The sequence below is a fragment of the Capsicum annuum genome, chromosome 3 (assembly GCF_002878395.1).
Source record: "Capsicum annuum cultivar UCD-10X-F1 chromosome 3, UCD10Xv1.1, whole genome shotgun sequence".
NCBI classification, from domain to species: domain Eukaryota; kingdom Viridiplantae; phylum Streptophyta; class Magnoliopsida; order Solanales; family Solanaceae; genus Capsicum; species Capsicum annuum.
The window spans coordinates 239920083-239936536 of NC_061113.1; the positions used below are offsets into that span (position 1 = coordinate 239920083).

A 16454-nucleotide genomic window follows, 5' to 3' on the forward strand; every position below is an offset into this window, starting at 1 on the left:
AGTCGAGGGGTATATATGTATCATTTTTTCATAGTTCAGGATATATTTATACCTTTTCCGTTTCTGAAAAAAATAACAAAATCAATTTAAAGAAAGTAAGATGAAGACAAAAAAGATAGAATGTGTCCTTAAGAAATTTATTCCCCTCAAGTATCTGACGTTAATGAAATATCTCCTCCTAGAATAAAATAGCATTTGCCACAAACCAATCTATTTCAATAAATCATTTTTCAAAGTCGAAGCTGAAGTCGAGCAAGCGACGCTCAACATAAGTGTAAGAAATTTCTTTTCTCCCATCAATATGGGAGAACTTTACTTCCTTAAAGTAAATAATCACTCACTTATTTTCGAAAATGAAAAAGGGTCAAAAATATCTCTGAAGTATTCAAAATGGATCAAAAATATCCTTCGTTTATTTTTTGGCTCAAAAATATCCTTTTATTTATTTTTTTGGCTCAAAAATACCCTTCGTTAATTTTTTGACTCAAAAATACTCCTCTATTAATTTTTTGGCTCAAAAATACCCTTCTTTCTAACGGAATACCACCAAGCACACCACGTAGATAAAAACAATCACCTAATCAGTCCACGTTAGCATACACGTGAAAAATCACTCCATTTAATTCACCTAACAATCAACTCATTTTATTCTATTTAAAAATTCAATCTGATCCATATTCAAAAAAGTCAAACCAAGAGGCACAATTCAATTCTTCAATTCTTTTCCTAACATCATCCCTTTCACCACCTTATATTTTATTATTTTATATTTTTAAAGTTATGAGACTCATTAGAGCAATTCTTAATCTCATCATCTTATGGTTGTCCTACATTGCCACTAGACTTTCACTCTCCAAATTTTAATTTCGTCTCTGAATTACCATTCCTCTCACTACAATCCGGTTCCTCATTAGACAAATTCAGATAGGACATCTAGTAGCAATTCAAACTCTGGAAAATCGGGTCAACTATTTGAGGATCCAATTGTTTAAGGTCGACCCGATTAAAGTTTGATTCTTTCGGATCAATAATTTAAGGACCTAATTGTTTTCTCATTTTTCGCCTTGATCAGAGGCGAATCTAGGATTTCGAGGTTGCGGGTGCCATGCCACTTTTAACGTTAAAGCTACTACTCAAAAAGGATAATTTTTATGGGTGTCCCACTGGAATTTGGCTTGTTAGTAAGAGATTTTTGAAGGAAAGTTTCATTGAAACATTGTCGAAGAACCTGATTTTTACGAATTCAGTTGGGAATCGATTGATTTTTTTCTATACGTTTTGCTATTTACATTGCCCCAAATAAGACAAATATTTTGTCGATTTTATAGACTTTGGATTTCGATTTGATTATTTGTCTTTTCAATTTGTATAGACAAATAGATCAAATAATAAAAATATGATTAGTACTATAAATACTATCGAAAATAACCTTTCTATTTCTCCGGAGGTAGTGTATGGACTGCATACATTTTAGCCTCCCCAGACCTCACTATGTGGGAATACACTAGGTTTGTTGTTGTTGTTGTTACTATAAATTGTGTAAACAAGAGTTAAATTCAACTTATCAGTCAGCTTGAAAGTACAAAATAATTGCCATCATCTAATGGATATTTCCAATTCTATTATTAAGAAATTATAACATCAAGCCAAACATCATTATTATGATTTACGAGGAGAGGTTAACTATAAATTTGTAGGAAGAAGGAATCTTCAATCATGTTCTACTCTTAAGTTAAAAATTCTTAAATAAAGATTACCCAAAAAAGGGAGTCAAACAAAGATTAAGTCAACAAGAATTTTTTTTTATAGAAAATAGAATAGCGAACAAAAAGTAACAAAATACTGCTGGCGTCTGGATTTGAACTCTGGTATACTATGTGAAATTTCAACGCGTTTGCCACTTGCACTACTTCGTCAACTGCTGCACCGGGTGACACTTAATTAATATACTGATTTTCTTCAAAATATATATATACTCACAGTTTTTCGATCGAAATTTGCAGGTGTCATGCCACCCCTGAACCCCCAGTAGATCCTGTTAGAATTTTTGTCCTGATTTTCTTACTATATTTAAGTTTTACTTTTTCTTAGAAGGAAAATAAAAGTTACCATAATTACTTTTACTTTTCCTGAAAGAAAAAATATAATTCTTTTTCATATTTGGCTAACCTTTTTTTAGGAGGAAAGGTTTTGGACATCTATAAATAGAAGACCCCCTTCTCATGCCATAATATAGTAGCATCCACAATGTAGTCTTTTTAGGAGTCAAGTTTAGGGGGAGATTTTCTCCCAATAGTTTTTAATTTTTTTTATATTAGTTTTCAATATTTAGATTACTTGACCAAATTACATCAATAATATGTTTTTTAGTATATTTTTCGTTGTCGTCTGAATGATCACTACGATAGTTTGCAACTAATAGTTTCCGCATGACGCCTTCTCGATTTGAACCCAACAGATTCGCCCCTAGCCTTGATCAATCCAGAATATCTAAACCCATCACATGAAAAATAAGCAATCAAATTCTTCAAAAATTTTCTTCTTGGGTCAGATTTTTTTTAATATGGGTGGGATTGATTCTTTTAAATTAAAAAAATGGGTTGATGGTTAAATGGAGTGATTTTTCATTTGTGTATGTTTATGTGGATTGGTCAAGTGACTTTTTTCATTCACGTGGCGTGTTTGGTGACATTTCGTTTGAAAGAAGGGTATTTTTGAGCTAAAAAATTAATGAAGGGGTATTTTTAAGCCAAAAAAATAAATAGAAGGATATTTTTTAGCCAAAAAATCAAGGGAAAAGGACACTCTATGACCTTTTTAAAAAATAATAGCCCAATTATAGCTCAAGTTTGACATTTGGACAAATAATGTTCAGTCGGCTAAACAAATGTCATTTTATGGCCATTTTCTAATCTTTCCCAATTTGGGTTATTTTGATCCACGTAGTTCATATACAGTCTATATACGATACTGATATAGTCTATATACAATACTGATACAATATTCAACTTGGGCAATTCGGCCCTTTTAAAAATATTTTAATTTTTTTTTACTATAAATTTTTAAATTGATCAAATATTCTGCTTTTTTTTATTGTTTAGAAATAATAATTAAATTATATAAAAAGATATAACTATTAAATAGAATATGAATCTATATAAGATATATGTCTAGAAATTGTGTATTTCTATCAAATATGTACATGTATACTATATAGAAAGTGTATACAAATTATATAATTGTTGTATAAAACGTGTAAAAAAAAAAGTACAGTTATTATATAAATTATGTATTAAAACTGTATAATTTCCATATAGAATATTTATGTATAAGATTTGTATAAAACCTGTATAAAAATTGTGTAAAAACGATATAGAACCGTCAGTAAATTAAAATGGCTACAAAGTGGAATTTAAATTCCATGGTCATTTTCAAAGAAATAGTTTAAGTTGAAGTGCAAATGTACAGTTATTATATAAATTATGTATCAAAACTGTATAATTTCCGTATAGAATATTTATGTATAAGATTTGTATAAAACCTATATAAAAGTTGTGTAAAAATGGTATAGAACCAGTCAGTAAATTAAAATGACTAGAAAGTGGAATTTAAATTTCATGACCATTTTCAAAAAAATAGTTTAATTTGAAATTCCGTTTCTGTCCTTTCCCTCAAAATAAATGAATGATATTTTTGATTCCTTTTGAATAGTTGAGGAATATTTTTCACTCAAATCCATTACAAAAATAATGAGAAGAGAGTATTGAATTATATGTTTGACTTAGGATTGAAGATACAGATGAACCTAATTAATCAAATATATAATTTCCACTCCTATTTTATCCGGTTCATTTTTTCAAAAGATTATACCACAATTATTTTTTTCTTTTCTTCACAATATCTGTATCATAAATATACTTGAAAACTTTGTTGTTTACATAAATATAACCCAATATGATTAGCCATGTGAGATTCTTTATTCACCCACTAACATGGGACTCGGAAGTTGTTAGCTGCCTTATCACCGACCCCACCTTCCATCATCAGCTATTTATACTCGCGGTTGAATGTTCACGCGCCCCTCTTTTTTTTTTTTCCTCCCATTTTCTCAATTTCCCCTAACTTGTCTCTCTCACATCAATTCTCCCTCCCTATCTCTCTCTCTCTCTCTAAAAGTTTCAGTTTTCCTTTCATTTTTCTTCGTATAGAAAAAGAAAAAATGTCGTCGGCCGGAGAAGTTGGTGGCGCCGCCGGGAATCGACCGCAGAATTACCACTGTTATCAATGTGAACAGACGGTTACGATTACGACGTTGCCGAATTCGGAGCTTTGTTGTCCGAATTGTAATGGTACGTTTCTAGAAGAATCGGAAACCGCTACGGTTTCTAACACTAATGTTGGTAATCATCCGTTTTTCTCCGCCGCTACTACTGATGACCTGCCTTTCGGCGTCGGCGGTGGAGGTGGCGGTGGTTTCCCGATTGTTTTTTCTTCGACTGGGAATACAGGTTCCGGTGGTTCTGTTGGTTTTGATGATCTTTCTGCGCTGTTTGGTGGCATGGCTGGTGGTGGTTCGGGTGCTTTTACCGGTAGAGGATCGAATCAATTTGACCCGTTTGCTTTTCTGAATAACTATTTTAATTCTATGAGGGCGGGTGGTGCTAATGTTCAGTTAATTTTTGAGAATCATCCGGGAGGAGGTGGAGGAGGAGGCGGTGGTGGTGAATTTAGGTTTCCGGGAAATTTAGGTGATTATTTTCTCGGGCCAGGGCTTGAGCAATTGATTCAACAGCTAGCGGAAAATGATCCGAATCGTTATGGTACACCTCCGGCTGCGAAATCGGCTGTTGCTGGGCTGCCTGATATTAAGATCACTGGGGATTTGTTGGATTCCGATTCATCTCAATGTGCAGTTTGTAAAGATACTTTTGAACTCGGGGAGGAAGGGAAACAGATGCCTTGCAAACATATATACCATAAGGATTGTATAATGCCATGGCTGGAGTTGCACAATTCGTGCCCAGTTTGTCGTTATGAGCTGCCTACCGATGATGCTGATTACGAGAATAGGAAAACATCACAGCAACAGACTGGCAATACGAGTAATAGTAATGCCAATAACACTAATGCTGGTGTGATGTTTGGGGGTTTAGAAGGTGTGGGAGATCAGGAGAATTCTCAGACACCTCGTGCAGGGGAGAGGAGGCTTAGGATACCGTTACAATGGCTTTTCAGGGGACTTGGATCACCTGCCGAGACGAGCAACAGTGGAGGAGCCAACAATGATAATAACAATGGAAACAACAACAATACGAGCAACAATGCTCCTCGTGAGGATTCTAATCCAGGTTCTGGAGGGCAAGCGAGGCAGGAGGATCTTGATTGAAGTATGTAGTAGAATTCTGAGGTTTTATCCAAATCTTGCATGTTCATAGTTGTTACATGAAGTTTCTTGTATGCTAGTATTTGAGAATTACAAGTGCCCCATCCTTGTAACATATGGGAATTTCGGGAAATAATGTTTTTGATTGTTGATTTGTTGATCATTTGCTTTAAATTAGCCTCAAAGTAATTTGCTCTTGATAGCGTGTAAAAAATGTCTGAAATCATCCACTTGAAATATGACACAAGGTCTTGAAAAGAAGAATATGAGACAAGGTCAATAGCAAGAACATCTATGTCTTGAGAAGGGTGTTAGATTTAACTGAAGATGTGATGTTAGATTTTTCACTAGACAAGCCCTTCCTTCAACATCAATTTTGTTTGGCTTTAGCACCTTGTCCTTTTGCATCTTTAAGTGGTGAACTATCTATTATCCAATCTCTTGAAAATGAAGGAAACAGGAACAAGAAGTTGTTAACAAGGAGGGTATGGATCCATATGGTTAGTTTGGTTAATTCTTACCAACTGAAATTCTTAATGTTCAGCTTGTATAGAGTAACTATTTAGTTGCTACGTCCTTCCTACAAGCACTCTTAACCTATTTATGGTGAAATCAGCGACTGTTCTTCACTGTCTATTACCGTAGTTTTGGAAACAAGTATAGTCAATAAACATCTAGATTCAAGAATGATCTATTCCTTTTCAGTCTCTTATGTCCTTGCTGTAGGAAGTAGACATATATTCTACTGAATAAAATGTGTATCTAAACTCTAGTGTGATATTCAACACTTCACTTGGCTGACATTTTTCTTTCCATGTATATGTCGCTCGTTCCCTTTAGTTTGCGACTTTTTTTTTTTGTGGGCTTGTTTTTTCAAGAGGTAGGTTGTGTGTGTCTCTTTGCTCCCATCTCTCTTATATTGCCACTAGAATAAAGTCTTAAAGGATCTTGCATAGTAATGTTATCTTTGTTCCATGCTCTGTAGCGTTCATTCACTATTTGTGTAGCTGCATTTTCATTTGCTCTAGTTCAGGGATTACCATGTAACGTGACTTAGGATCAATATGCAAGGTAAGGTTGTGTACAATAGACTTAGGATGATGTTTGTGGTGTTTGAGTGATGTCTATGATTTCGGATATATAGTTTATAGTATTATCTTGGAGTTTATAGTTTCCTTATTAGCTAGCAGTGTTGGCTTAATTTGCTTATTGTATTTGTTTTATTTGCTTTTCTGGTTTTGTGTTTGTTATACTGTTATTTATCCTGAGCCGAGGGTCTATCGGAAACAACCTCGCTATCGGAAACAACCTCGCTACTTCACCTGTAGTAGTGGTATGGTCTGCGTACACTTTACCCTCCCCAGACCCCACTATGTGGGCCGAATACACTGGGTATGTTGTTGTTGTTATTTTTGCCTTCACATCATAAATTTAAACGTAGAAGGGGAGCCTTGGAGTTATGGATAAAGTTGCTCCTATATCTGACCAGGAGGTCAAGGGTTCAAGCCTTGGAAACAATCCCTTGCAGAAATGTAAGGTGAGGTTGCGTACAATAGATCCTTGTGGTCGGACCCCTCCCGGACCCTGTGCATATCGGGAGCTTAGTGCACCGGGCTGCCCTTCACAATAAATTTAAACGTACTTTGGATTAGTTTTTCTGAAAATATTGTCGCACGTTTGCTTTTACCGGATTCTTACTTTTATAAACAGCCTTCTCATGTCATGGTGACTTTTTTAACCTCCCCAGGAGTCCTCACTTTGCTTCCTTGGATGTCGGGGTGACTTAATTCAGCAAAAAACAAGATTAAAGATATGAGAGCCCCCTTCTCAAGAGACAGGAGTGCGGATAGAGGGTAGATAGATTGGGGAAATGCTTGTGTAGATTTCCATTTCTGCATCCCTCTGTGGTTACTGATTTCATTTTTTTTTTTTACATCACTGTATACTTGCATGCTCAGCTTTGCGATTCAGCTATGTGGATATGTCGTATTTCCCGACTGAGGTGACAGTCGTTTATGTGTTGTCTCTGTCATGTTTCAAATTGGTGCCAAAGAGGCTATTTAGCAGTCATGTCAATATTTTAGTTGTTCTGCAGTATCATGCCTTCTTTGATGGGAGCATGGCTTGCTTATTGGGGTTTTCCATCTTCATCTTCTGGCGGGAGAGCTGAGGTTTCTCAAGTTGTCAAGTGTGTACCGAGTTGTAAAAGAACATAATACAGAAAGTAGTAGTAGAGATCAATGATTTGATAGTGTTTCAATTTTGATTTCAAAAAAATGATTCGGTAGTGTCCCCGTTATAATGATTACTGATAAAACTTAAATCTCAAAATTTCCACACACATTTATTGTACATTTTTCAAAATGCAAATTTGTACATCTCATCTCAGTCCATCCTTGAATATAGAGTTTTACTCTTCTTCTCTCCTTTACAATTTTATTATCAGTTGGTCTTTAAGGTATTTATGGTTGCGCTAAATCAACTAGATATTGGAGCTCGTTATCTGAATCTCTTCCTAAAATAAACTAATGTTACCAATGTTGCTTGGACACTTGAAAAAGGAGATCATTTAAAAATTTGTTTGCTGCATCTGCTCTGAAATTTCATGATCAAATGCACAATTTAAAGTTGCTTGAAATTTGTAGATGATTGGTTCGTATGCTTCTTTGATTTCAGTCTTAGGGGGCCTGATCAAAATAGAAAGATCACAATTTGTTAAACGATAGATTCTATCGAGATAACATTGACATCTGACTGCTCAAACGTGATATTTCTCCTCTGTGCAAAACTATCGGTGTTAAATTTTTGGGAACTCAAAAACATTATAGCCTTTATTAACGTATTAGTACCTGCTTTGTGGAGGTAAATTGGAAGTCGTAATTAGTAATTTAAAGTGTCAAATATTCAAATTTTTCATATCAAGATGTTCTCTATCATTACTTTATGTTTGTTGGTCCATCGTGTTGTCAAACAAACGGCTATGGTCGTATGGAGAATGATGACATACTATTTACACTCCCACCCAAAAGAAAGAAGAAATGACCTCCAAGTAATTTCGGTTGTCCCGTTATTTTCTTAAGTTGATGTCTTGTCTATTCTTCTTCGCTATGGTCACAAAGATTCTCAGATAGTGTTGTATGGATTACCCTACAAACAATATAACTTTTCCTCCTAATAACAAAAAAGAGACTTCGTTGCTGTAGAAATAGCTATTGCTCATCAATAGAAGGGGAGAGGTGAACAAGGCTGGTGACAATTTTCCCTTTCACTTTCATACATAACATAGCAACAGCCAAACCAGCTTTTTGATCTCTACTCCGTTTCCACTTTGGAAGTAGATACACCAAATTGGCTAACTAATCAGACTTACTTTGCTACTCCATTACACTGGCCATATTAGTGAGAGAAAGTCATGCTACAAAAAGAACATCCCCAGGCAATTGGAGCTACAAATTCACCCCCAAAATAAAAGATAAGAAAGAAAGCAGTACTCTATATCTATTTAGTACTTTCAAAATTTGTCCTCATTACACCTAGTCCCGACGGAGATAGAAAAGACACCCAGTTTACCACCTGTTCTTGGGTGGTTTGACTTTATAAATTCTGACTATCCAATTAGATGTCGTGAACGCCTCTTCCAAGTATTCCAGTTTGATGTCCTTGTTTCCTATTTCAACCCCTCTGGCTCTATCATATCTGGACCATAAAAAAACATTGAGAAAAGGCATCAGCAAATCACTGAGATTCCAATAGTGTCTCTAAAAGTATATATGATCAAATAACACAAGCCCACAACACTTTCAAAACCAATTGGTTTACCATGAAAAGAAAACATGTTTCTGGAAACCAATTTGATTTCCAAAAGCAACAAAAAGGCTGTTCTCAATGCAAAATCAGCATGTCTTAACACACATCCAAAATGTAAAAGTGTTTTCAAGCTTCAGTGATATTATTCACATAAAACTTTTTCTCTAAAACTAATTTTCAAAACCAAATCCTATTGTGCAGAATTCTTTTTCCAAAGACTCAAACCCAGATCAGATCTAACAAAAGAAATAAGAATCTCTGTGGAAACAGTAAAGTTTGCAACTTCATGTTAACCACTGTCAGAAAGTCAGGAATCATAATTTGATAACCCATTTATTCTATGAATATCTTTTGCCAGTCCACACCCAACCACTTGTTCCCAAATACGTGAAAAAGGAGGGCTTAATAGTTCTGATTGGAAGTATATATGAGACCAATAAGGGTCTAAATAATCCATCACATAACCAGCAAGCACAATGATGCCTTCGATAATCATGAGGAATAGTGAGGTTGGTAACTTACCCAGGAGGCTGGCCATATTCTGTTGTCAGTTCACCAAAGCGATAATAAGATAGCTTGTACCTAATCATGAAACATCAGTGGTATAAAATCAGTCTTATGTGTCAGGACCAAATTTAGACAAAATAAACTTCAAGAACCAAACTATTGTCGAAAGTTGCAATAAAATGTGAAAGGCTGCCCCCTCAAGTGACCAAAATACTGTTGGGCAAGGATGAATCAATATACACAATGAGCCATGAGGTCAAGGGGAACTCACATCAGACAGTTCAACATCTTAGGCGCAGCACCTTTGTCAACACGATACTCGCCATTGACAAGGTAATCTGGTTCTTTGATGACAGGAAAAACTCCGCCACCTATTCTCACCATCCACAAGAATCTAGCACGAAAAGGATGATAACAATTAAATTAGAATGAAGTCACAACAAGACAAGACCACCATTAAAGAAAGAAAACAAGGAGACGAAACCCCATACAAAAAATATTTATAAACATACTAGAGTATGTGAAATTTGATAAGACAAGGTTAACTGCTAACAAAAAGAAAGGTGAAAAGGATTTCACTGTAAGCCTGACATTGACATGTAGTAGTATTTTCTGGATTAGTCAATTAGAGAAAATAAGATACAACACATGGAGAAATATTAGCAAACATGCTTTTTAAATTACCAACTCCTTACTTGTTTATGTCATCAGATGAATAACCAGTCACACCTCCAAACACAACCAATACATAATCCACATCCAGTGATCTCATTATCTCGTATGCTTCATCCTCATAAGATGACATCGCTCTTCCTACTGTAGCTATATGTGTGTTGTTCCAGGTATTATTATCTACAATCACAGTCCTGTTACCCATGGCAGTGATCTGATAACCATAATCCCACCAAGACATCACCTTAGCATCCTGAGGAGTGTTTTGTCTCAACCAATAATACGCTTCACGGTAGTCATCGAAGATAACCCTATTCCCATGGGCACCCCTGGCAGCTAGGACAATGGAGGGAGATGAGTACGCCTCTGATGTCACCCAGGTACAATGGATTGCATATCTAGTCAACAAATAGAAAGCACCAACAAGCAATGCAATTGCTCCATTTCTTTGGTAGGGCAAAGAACGATCAAGCGCACCCTGTTTTAGTCACAATCATTTACAAAAGCAAGTTAGTTACAGGCCACATTTGGAAACTAGTTCCAAAAATCAATTATGGTTGGTGTCACCTCATTTTGAAAGAAAATGCGGGAATTAACAAGTTAAATCATGCATTTAATACAGTTAATTGCATCCAAAAAGATCAAAGATCATTTCGCTTCATGTCTGATTTACTATATTCCAAGAACAAAAAAATACTAGTACTTTTGCTTTTTATTTTTTGGTAACTAGAACAAAAAAAATACTTGAGCAAAAATATGATTCTATTTTTTATTCATTTCACATAACCTTTTTTAGTGCAATTCAATGTAGCTTTCTTTTCCGAAATAAAGGCACCTTCACGTTGTTAATATTATAACAAAGAGACAATCCAATGTAGCAGATACAAATCTTGAACTCTAGCCTCATCCCATCGGATACCAATTAGCGCACTGACAACTTTCCAGACAAAAATGCAGAAAGATAAGGAGAATCACACAGCTAGAATAACCAAATCAGCTCGGACAACATGGTGATTAAAGGTAACATGACTTGCTTCATGAATAAATATAAAATGAAAACGGGTCTGATAATCGTATCATATTGCCTCTTGGATAATAGATAACTTTGCCAATGAATTGGTATTCAGTAATACATGGAGTAATACATGGAGTAAAATTTTGTTGTACTTATTTGCACTAGAGTATTTGGTCAGACATAGCCCAACCTGAAAAGGGATTTTTGCACAGAAGCAGACAACAACAGAACTAGAGTAGGTCTAAATCGAAATAATTGGCTACTGTTTGCTAAATTCATAAACATTAAACTCCTTACTAGTCGGTAGATATCAATTCTGTCACTAGATATCAATTGAGTTGCTTTCACATATTAAGACCTCTTGGAACATACACACATTACATAAGAAAGTTAAATACTAAAATTACCAAACACCGTTTGTTGACCATTTAGAGAAATTGAATTAAGAGACTAATCCAAAAGAAGGGGTAAAAAGAATGTGTTAAATGATTCTGTGAAGGCAGCTTATTTCAAACTTGAAGGACGTTGAAGAAACAAAAACATCAAAAGTTACCATTCCCTATAGGTTATCTTCCAGACGCGTCCAGTCAGACAAATACATCACAAATCTTTGTTTCTCCATTTGCTTCTAGAAGCACTATAAAAGTTTCTAAAAAAAAAAAAAAAAATTGGGTAAAAACAAAGGACTCAGACTATTTAACACCAAAGATTTAATTCCTGCAAATAAGTCTTTCAAGTTACTTGAATTAGTAGCTGCAAGAAGTCTGCACCAACTAGCTTCTTGTTAAGAAGACATAGGCTAAAAATGTAATTGAGGTATTAGGAAAAAACTATAAATAATCATACTCAGTGATGCTACCTTTGAGGAAGCCTTTGTGCTAGTTGTTCCTTTACCAGAGCCACCTTGAGTAGGCTTTGCTTTTGTCCTCACCAACTGACTTAAATTCTTGATAGTTGCCGAGACAGCAATAGCACTGATGAGGCATACCGCGGGTGTAGCAACAAGAATCAATCGAACCATGACCCCAGCAAAGTACATGCTGGTAAGCCCGTACATCACGATAAATATAGTAGCATCCGACAGTCGTTTGAAGCAGAAATACAGACCCGCCGGGAAAAGGATTAGCAATATATGAAAATCAAACATGAAAGACGACCATGCAGTTGGCTGATGCTCAGAAACAGAAGCAATAATGGGAATGTGGTCTTTCGCGTAAGTTGGATCCAGAAGTGAGTAAAACCGACCAGTCCAGGGAGAGATATAACCAGAAGCAGTGCCAACTCCGAGAGCAATGGCACCCACACTTATAGCACAAGTCAATGTTATCCTTAAGAAAGCTTGAAACAACTTCTGATCATTCAGTAGATGTTTCAACCAATCCAAGAAATAAAACACCTGCAACAAGATCAAAATTTAGTATTGAGAACAAGCTGTACGGTTTCTAAAAGCATCAGCAAAATTCTACACCAATTATAAGTAATGAGCAAAGAATAAAAAGAAAAGCTTGAAGGAGATAAAATGTCCCATTAAACAAATATCCATCTTCTAGGCTACGTTCTCATGGGAAAAATTATCAAATGTAGAGGAAAAAGTCTACAAGCTGAGGAGAAGAAATCCTCAGGGAGAAGAGTTAAGTAAAATGATATGAACTCCCGCAAACGACCACAAAAAAAATTGGGACTTGTATCCTTAAAAAATACAATCGCATAAAGCTACGGACTATACAGGAAATGAGAATGACTACTTCACAGTTATATAAAACGATTAAAAGAAACACAACTCGTTTTCATTCATCTATTTCCATTGAAACAGCACAAGGGACAAAAGAATACCTGCATCAAGAAAAATACTCCCATTGCTGCCATATGTTCTCCTGACTGTACATGCTGAAAACCCACAAAACGAATTTGCATTGCAAGCAGCATTCCTAAAATATACATGCAGTTGTAAGCCACATATAGCCTCATCGAATATCTTCCGACAACCAAGAGTACCAGCACATACAGTGGGATAAGATTAATGATAAAGACATAACCACCCCAAGCTGAAACCATGTAGAAGTACCCAAAAGCTGAGGCCAGAGACCAAGCAAGTGAACCTGTTTTCACAGCCTTAACGAATAAATAGAAAGTAAGCAACAGAGCAAATATTGCGACCCCCTCATTGTCATATGATCCTGCCACCGACCTTGAGATGTAACCAGGGCAGATAGCAATTAATGCTGCAGCCACAAGCCCGGCACCAGAATCCCATAACTCTTTCCCAAAGAAGTAAGCAACAAGGGTTGTGTTGGAAGCAAAAAAGGGCGCTGTGAGCACACAAACCTCACGTATATGGACAGCAAACCTAAAAGAGAAAGTAACTTTTTCAGCTCTCGGAGAAGAATTCGGTATTTCCAGTAAAGCAATGCATATCTTTCAGGTTATAGATCCTATTAGCACGAGGATGAACCACCTCTGAAATTTTATCTTCACAAACTTGACCAAAAAGTACTCACTCCGTCGCAATTTATATGACATGGTTCGGATTTCGAGAGTCAAATTTCTTTTATTTTGACCGTGCATTTGGATATACAATCTTTAAAGTTTTTGAAAATGAATTTATATATTTTGAAACTACATAAAAAGTAATATAAGTCACAAGAATTAACAATTTAAAATATTTAAAGGGCATATGATTGATTAAGTCGTGGTCAGAGATTTTTTTCCTTTTTATAACCTTTAAAAGTACTATAAGTCACAGGAATTACCAATTTAAGATATTTAAAGGGCATACGAATAAATCGCGATCAAAGATTTCTTTTTTCCTTTTTTATAACCGTGGTATCCAGAGCAGCTTGCGCACACCTCAACTAATTCTATCTGCTACTTCCCAAATCCCACCAGCAGACAAAGATTTTCTTGTTTGACTCTCAAACTTCTATCTATATCACATAAATTGGAACAAAGGGAGTAAGTCGTATACTTAATCTTGGCTAATTTAGTAAATATAAGTAGGAGGGCCACGGATGCTCCAGTTCGTAGGTGTGAGAGATTAGCGTTAGATGGCTTCAGGAGAAGGAGAGGTAGGTCGAAGAAGTACTGGAGGGAACTGATTAGACATGATATGGAGCAGCTTCTGCGTACCGAGGACATGACCCTAGATAGGAAGGTGTGGAGGTCGCGGATAAGGGTAGAAGGCTAGGTTGTGTGCGTGGATTTAGTAAGTAGTTAGAAGAGCTCAAGTTGAGTCGGGCTAGTAACCCTAGGATTGGGTCCAGAGATAGGAGCCCGATCAGGCGGGCTTGGGTCTCTTTTTCCTATTGCGCTTATTTATTTTATTTCTTATTGCTCTGAGTTCTATTTTTATTGTGTCTTATTCCTTTTCATGTTATGCCATCCATCTTGCTTCTTCTTTAATTATGCTTTGGTCTACTTTTCTCTATCTTGAGCCGGGTGTCTATCGGAAACAGCCTCTCTACTTCTCTGGAGGTAGCGGTATGGACTGTGTACATTCTACCCTCCCCAGACCCCACTTGGTGGGAATACACTGGGTTTGTTGTTGTTGTTGTATAAATATACTTAACCTTGATTAGCAGCTTAAAGGTAAGTTATTCTACTTAGCAAATAAAATTTGCTCTATACGTCTCTTCTGCCATTAGAAAAATAAATTCTGTCACAATGAATCCCATTCGACTTGATATTCCCTAAATTCTTTAAAAATTTATACTTTTAAGTCCTGTAATCTGAACTCATTTGTTTTTTCGCAAAAATTGCACAGCCAAGGGACACGTGACAAGTAAAAGTGCATGGATTGGGTATTTCTCATTGATTCAATCTGATATTCCCTAAGTTCTTTAAGAATTTACACTTTTAAGTCCTGTAATCTGAACTCATTTGTTTCTTCGCAAAAATTATAAGACAAGTGACACGTGACAAGTAAAAGTGCACGGCTTGAGTATTTCTCTGTGATTCACTACTCAATTTGATGTTTCCTAAATTTCTCTAAGTTACACTAAAGTGCTTCCTCTTGCACATTTTTCTTCTACTACATAATCTGAACTCATTTGTTTTTATACACAGCCAAGGGACACGTGACAAGTAAAAGTGCACGGATGGAGTATTTCTCAGTGATTCATCACTCAATTTGACGTTTCCTAAATTACTCGTAGTTATTCTTCTACTACATACATACTACAGTGCTTCCTCTTCACATTTTTCCTACAACAAATTACACCTTAATTCCTCATTTTGCGCAGTAACCGGAATTCGTTCATTTTCGGTAACCAAAAAAAGGCAGAATAACAAAATGATACCTGAGGAATCTGAGTGTCCAGTAGATAAAAGCAGCAGTAACCATAAGTCCAGGATAAAGCGTACCACCAATGATACGTCCAAGTGGATACCAGCTCTCCGAATCAAACCAATTCCAGAAGTCATAAAAACCTTTCTGAGTCAAATATAACGTCGTCCTGTAATTGAAATACGGATCAAATTCATGGATCATGCTCTCATATCTCAACACACTGAATAACCGCGTTATAAATGCGAGAATGTATACGAGTCCGAGGATCGAAATCCGTAGGAGAAGCTCCTGTTGCTTCGTTTTCAGCTTAAGTGATTTCAGTGAAAATAGATCCGTTGCTTTCTCCATTAGATCTAAATTGATTTAGCTCAAAATGTAAACCCTACTGAAACGTAGTAGCAGTGTCTGAATTCATGGAAGGATCCTCAGAGGGAGAAGCGTTTGAGGAATTATACAAAACGTGGAGAAAATGAAATAAAAGACTTTTACGAGGTATTTAGTCAATGGGCTTTACTCTTTTCCTTTTAGGCCCAATTAAGATCCATATAACGCAGGGGCTGATTCAGAGGAACTCTCGATGAAAAGTTACACAAGTATTTGAATTGAGATCCCACGTTGATTAAGAAAAATAATTAATAATATGATTAGTTTACCATAGTACCAACATTTTAATTTGAAGAAAAAGTAATTAGTGCAAATGGTAAAACATGAAAAACTTTTTTGTCTCTTTGATTAATGAAAAAAAAAAAAGTAAAATAAAAAATCAGAAATTTGAGATAGGTAAT

General features: G+C 35.8%; 2 protein-coding genes across 2 annotated transcripts; one reads left to right on the forward strand and one right to left on the reverse strand.

Annotated features, from left to right (window-relative positions):
• The first annotated feature begins 3993 nt into the window (after positions 1–3993).
• Positions 3994–7706, forward strand: LOC107862795 (E3 ubiquitin-protein ligase RING1-like). Its single transcript, XM_016708452.2, has 2 exons — positions 3994–5387; positions 7131–7706. The coding sequence occupies exon 1, from the start codon at positions 4220–4222 to the stop codon at positions 5384–5386; it is 1167 nt and encodes a 388-aa protein (XP_016563938.1). The 5' UTR covers positions 3994–4219; the 3' UTR covers position 5387; positions 7131–7706.
• A 924-nt stretch (positions 7707–8630) lies between these two features.
• Positions 8631–16268, reverse strand: LOC107862794 (dolichyl-diphosphooligosaccharide--protein glycosyltransferase subunit STT3B). Its single transcript, XM_016708451.2, has 7 exons — positions 15680–16268; positions 13218–13731; positions 12244–12780; positions 10393–10847; positions 9969–10091; positions 9713–9772; positions 8631–9079 (listed from the first exon to the last, which is right to left on the reverse strand). The coding sequence occupies exons 1-7, from the start codon at positions 16015–16017 to the stop codon at positions 8950–8952; spliced, it is 2157 nt and encodes a 718-aa protein (XP_016563937.2). The 5' UTR covers positions 16018–16268; the 3' UTR covers positions 8631–8949.
• Positions 16269–16454: the final 186 nt, after the last annotated feature.

What these genes read in the sequence shown, in the direction of transcription:
- LOC107862795 (XM_016708452.2), top strand. Translation starts at nt 4,220, where the DNA reads ATGTCGTCGGCCGGAGAAGTTGGTGGCGCCGCCGGGAATCGACCGCAG.
- LOC107862794 (XM_016708451.2), bottom strand. Translation starts at nt 16,017, where the DNA reads ATGGAGAAAGCAACGGATCTATTTTCACTGAAATCACTTAAGCTGAAA. An exon ending in GAGTATTTTTCTTGATGCAG is followed by an intron (nt 12,781 to 13,217) that starts GTATTCTTTTGT and finishes ATCTTGTTGCAG; the next exon opens with GTGTTTTATTTCTTGGATTG. An exon ending in GCACAAAGGCTTCCTCAAAG is followed by an intron (nt 10,848 to 12,243) that starts GTAGCATCACTG and finishes TGACTAAAACAG; the next exon opens with GGTGCGCTTGATCGTTCTTT.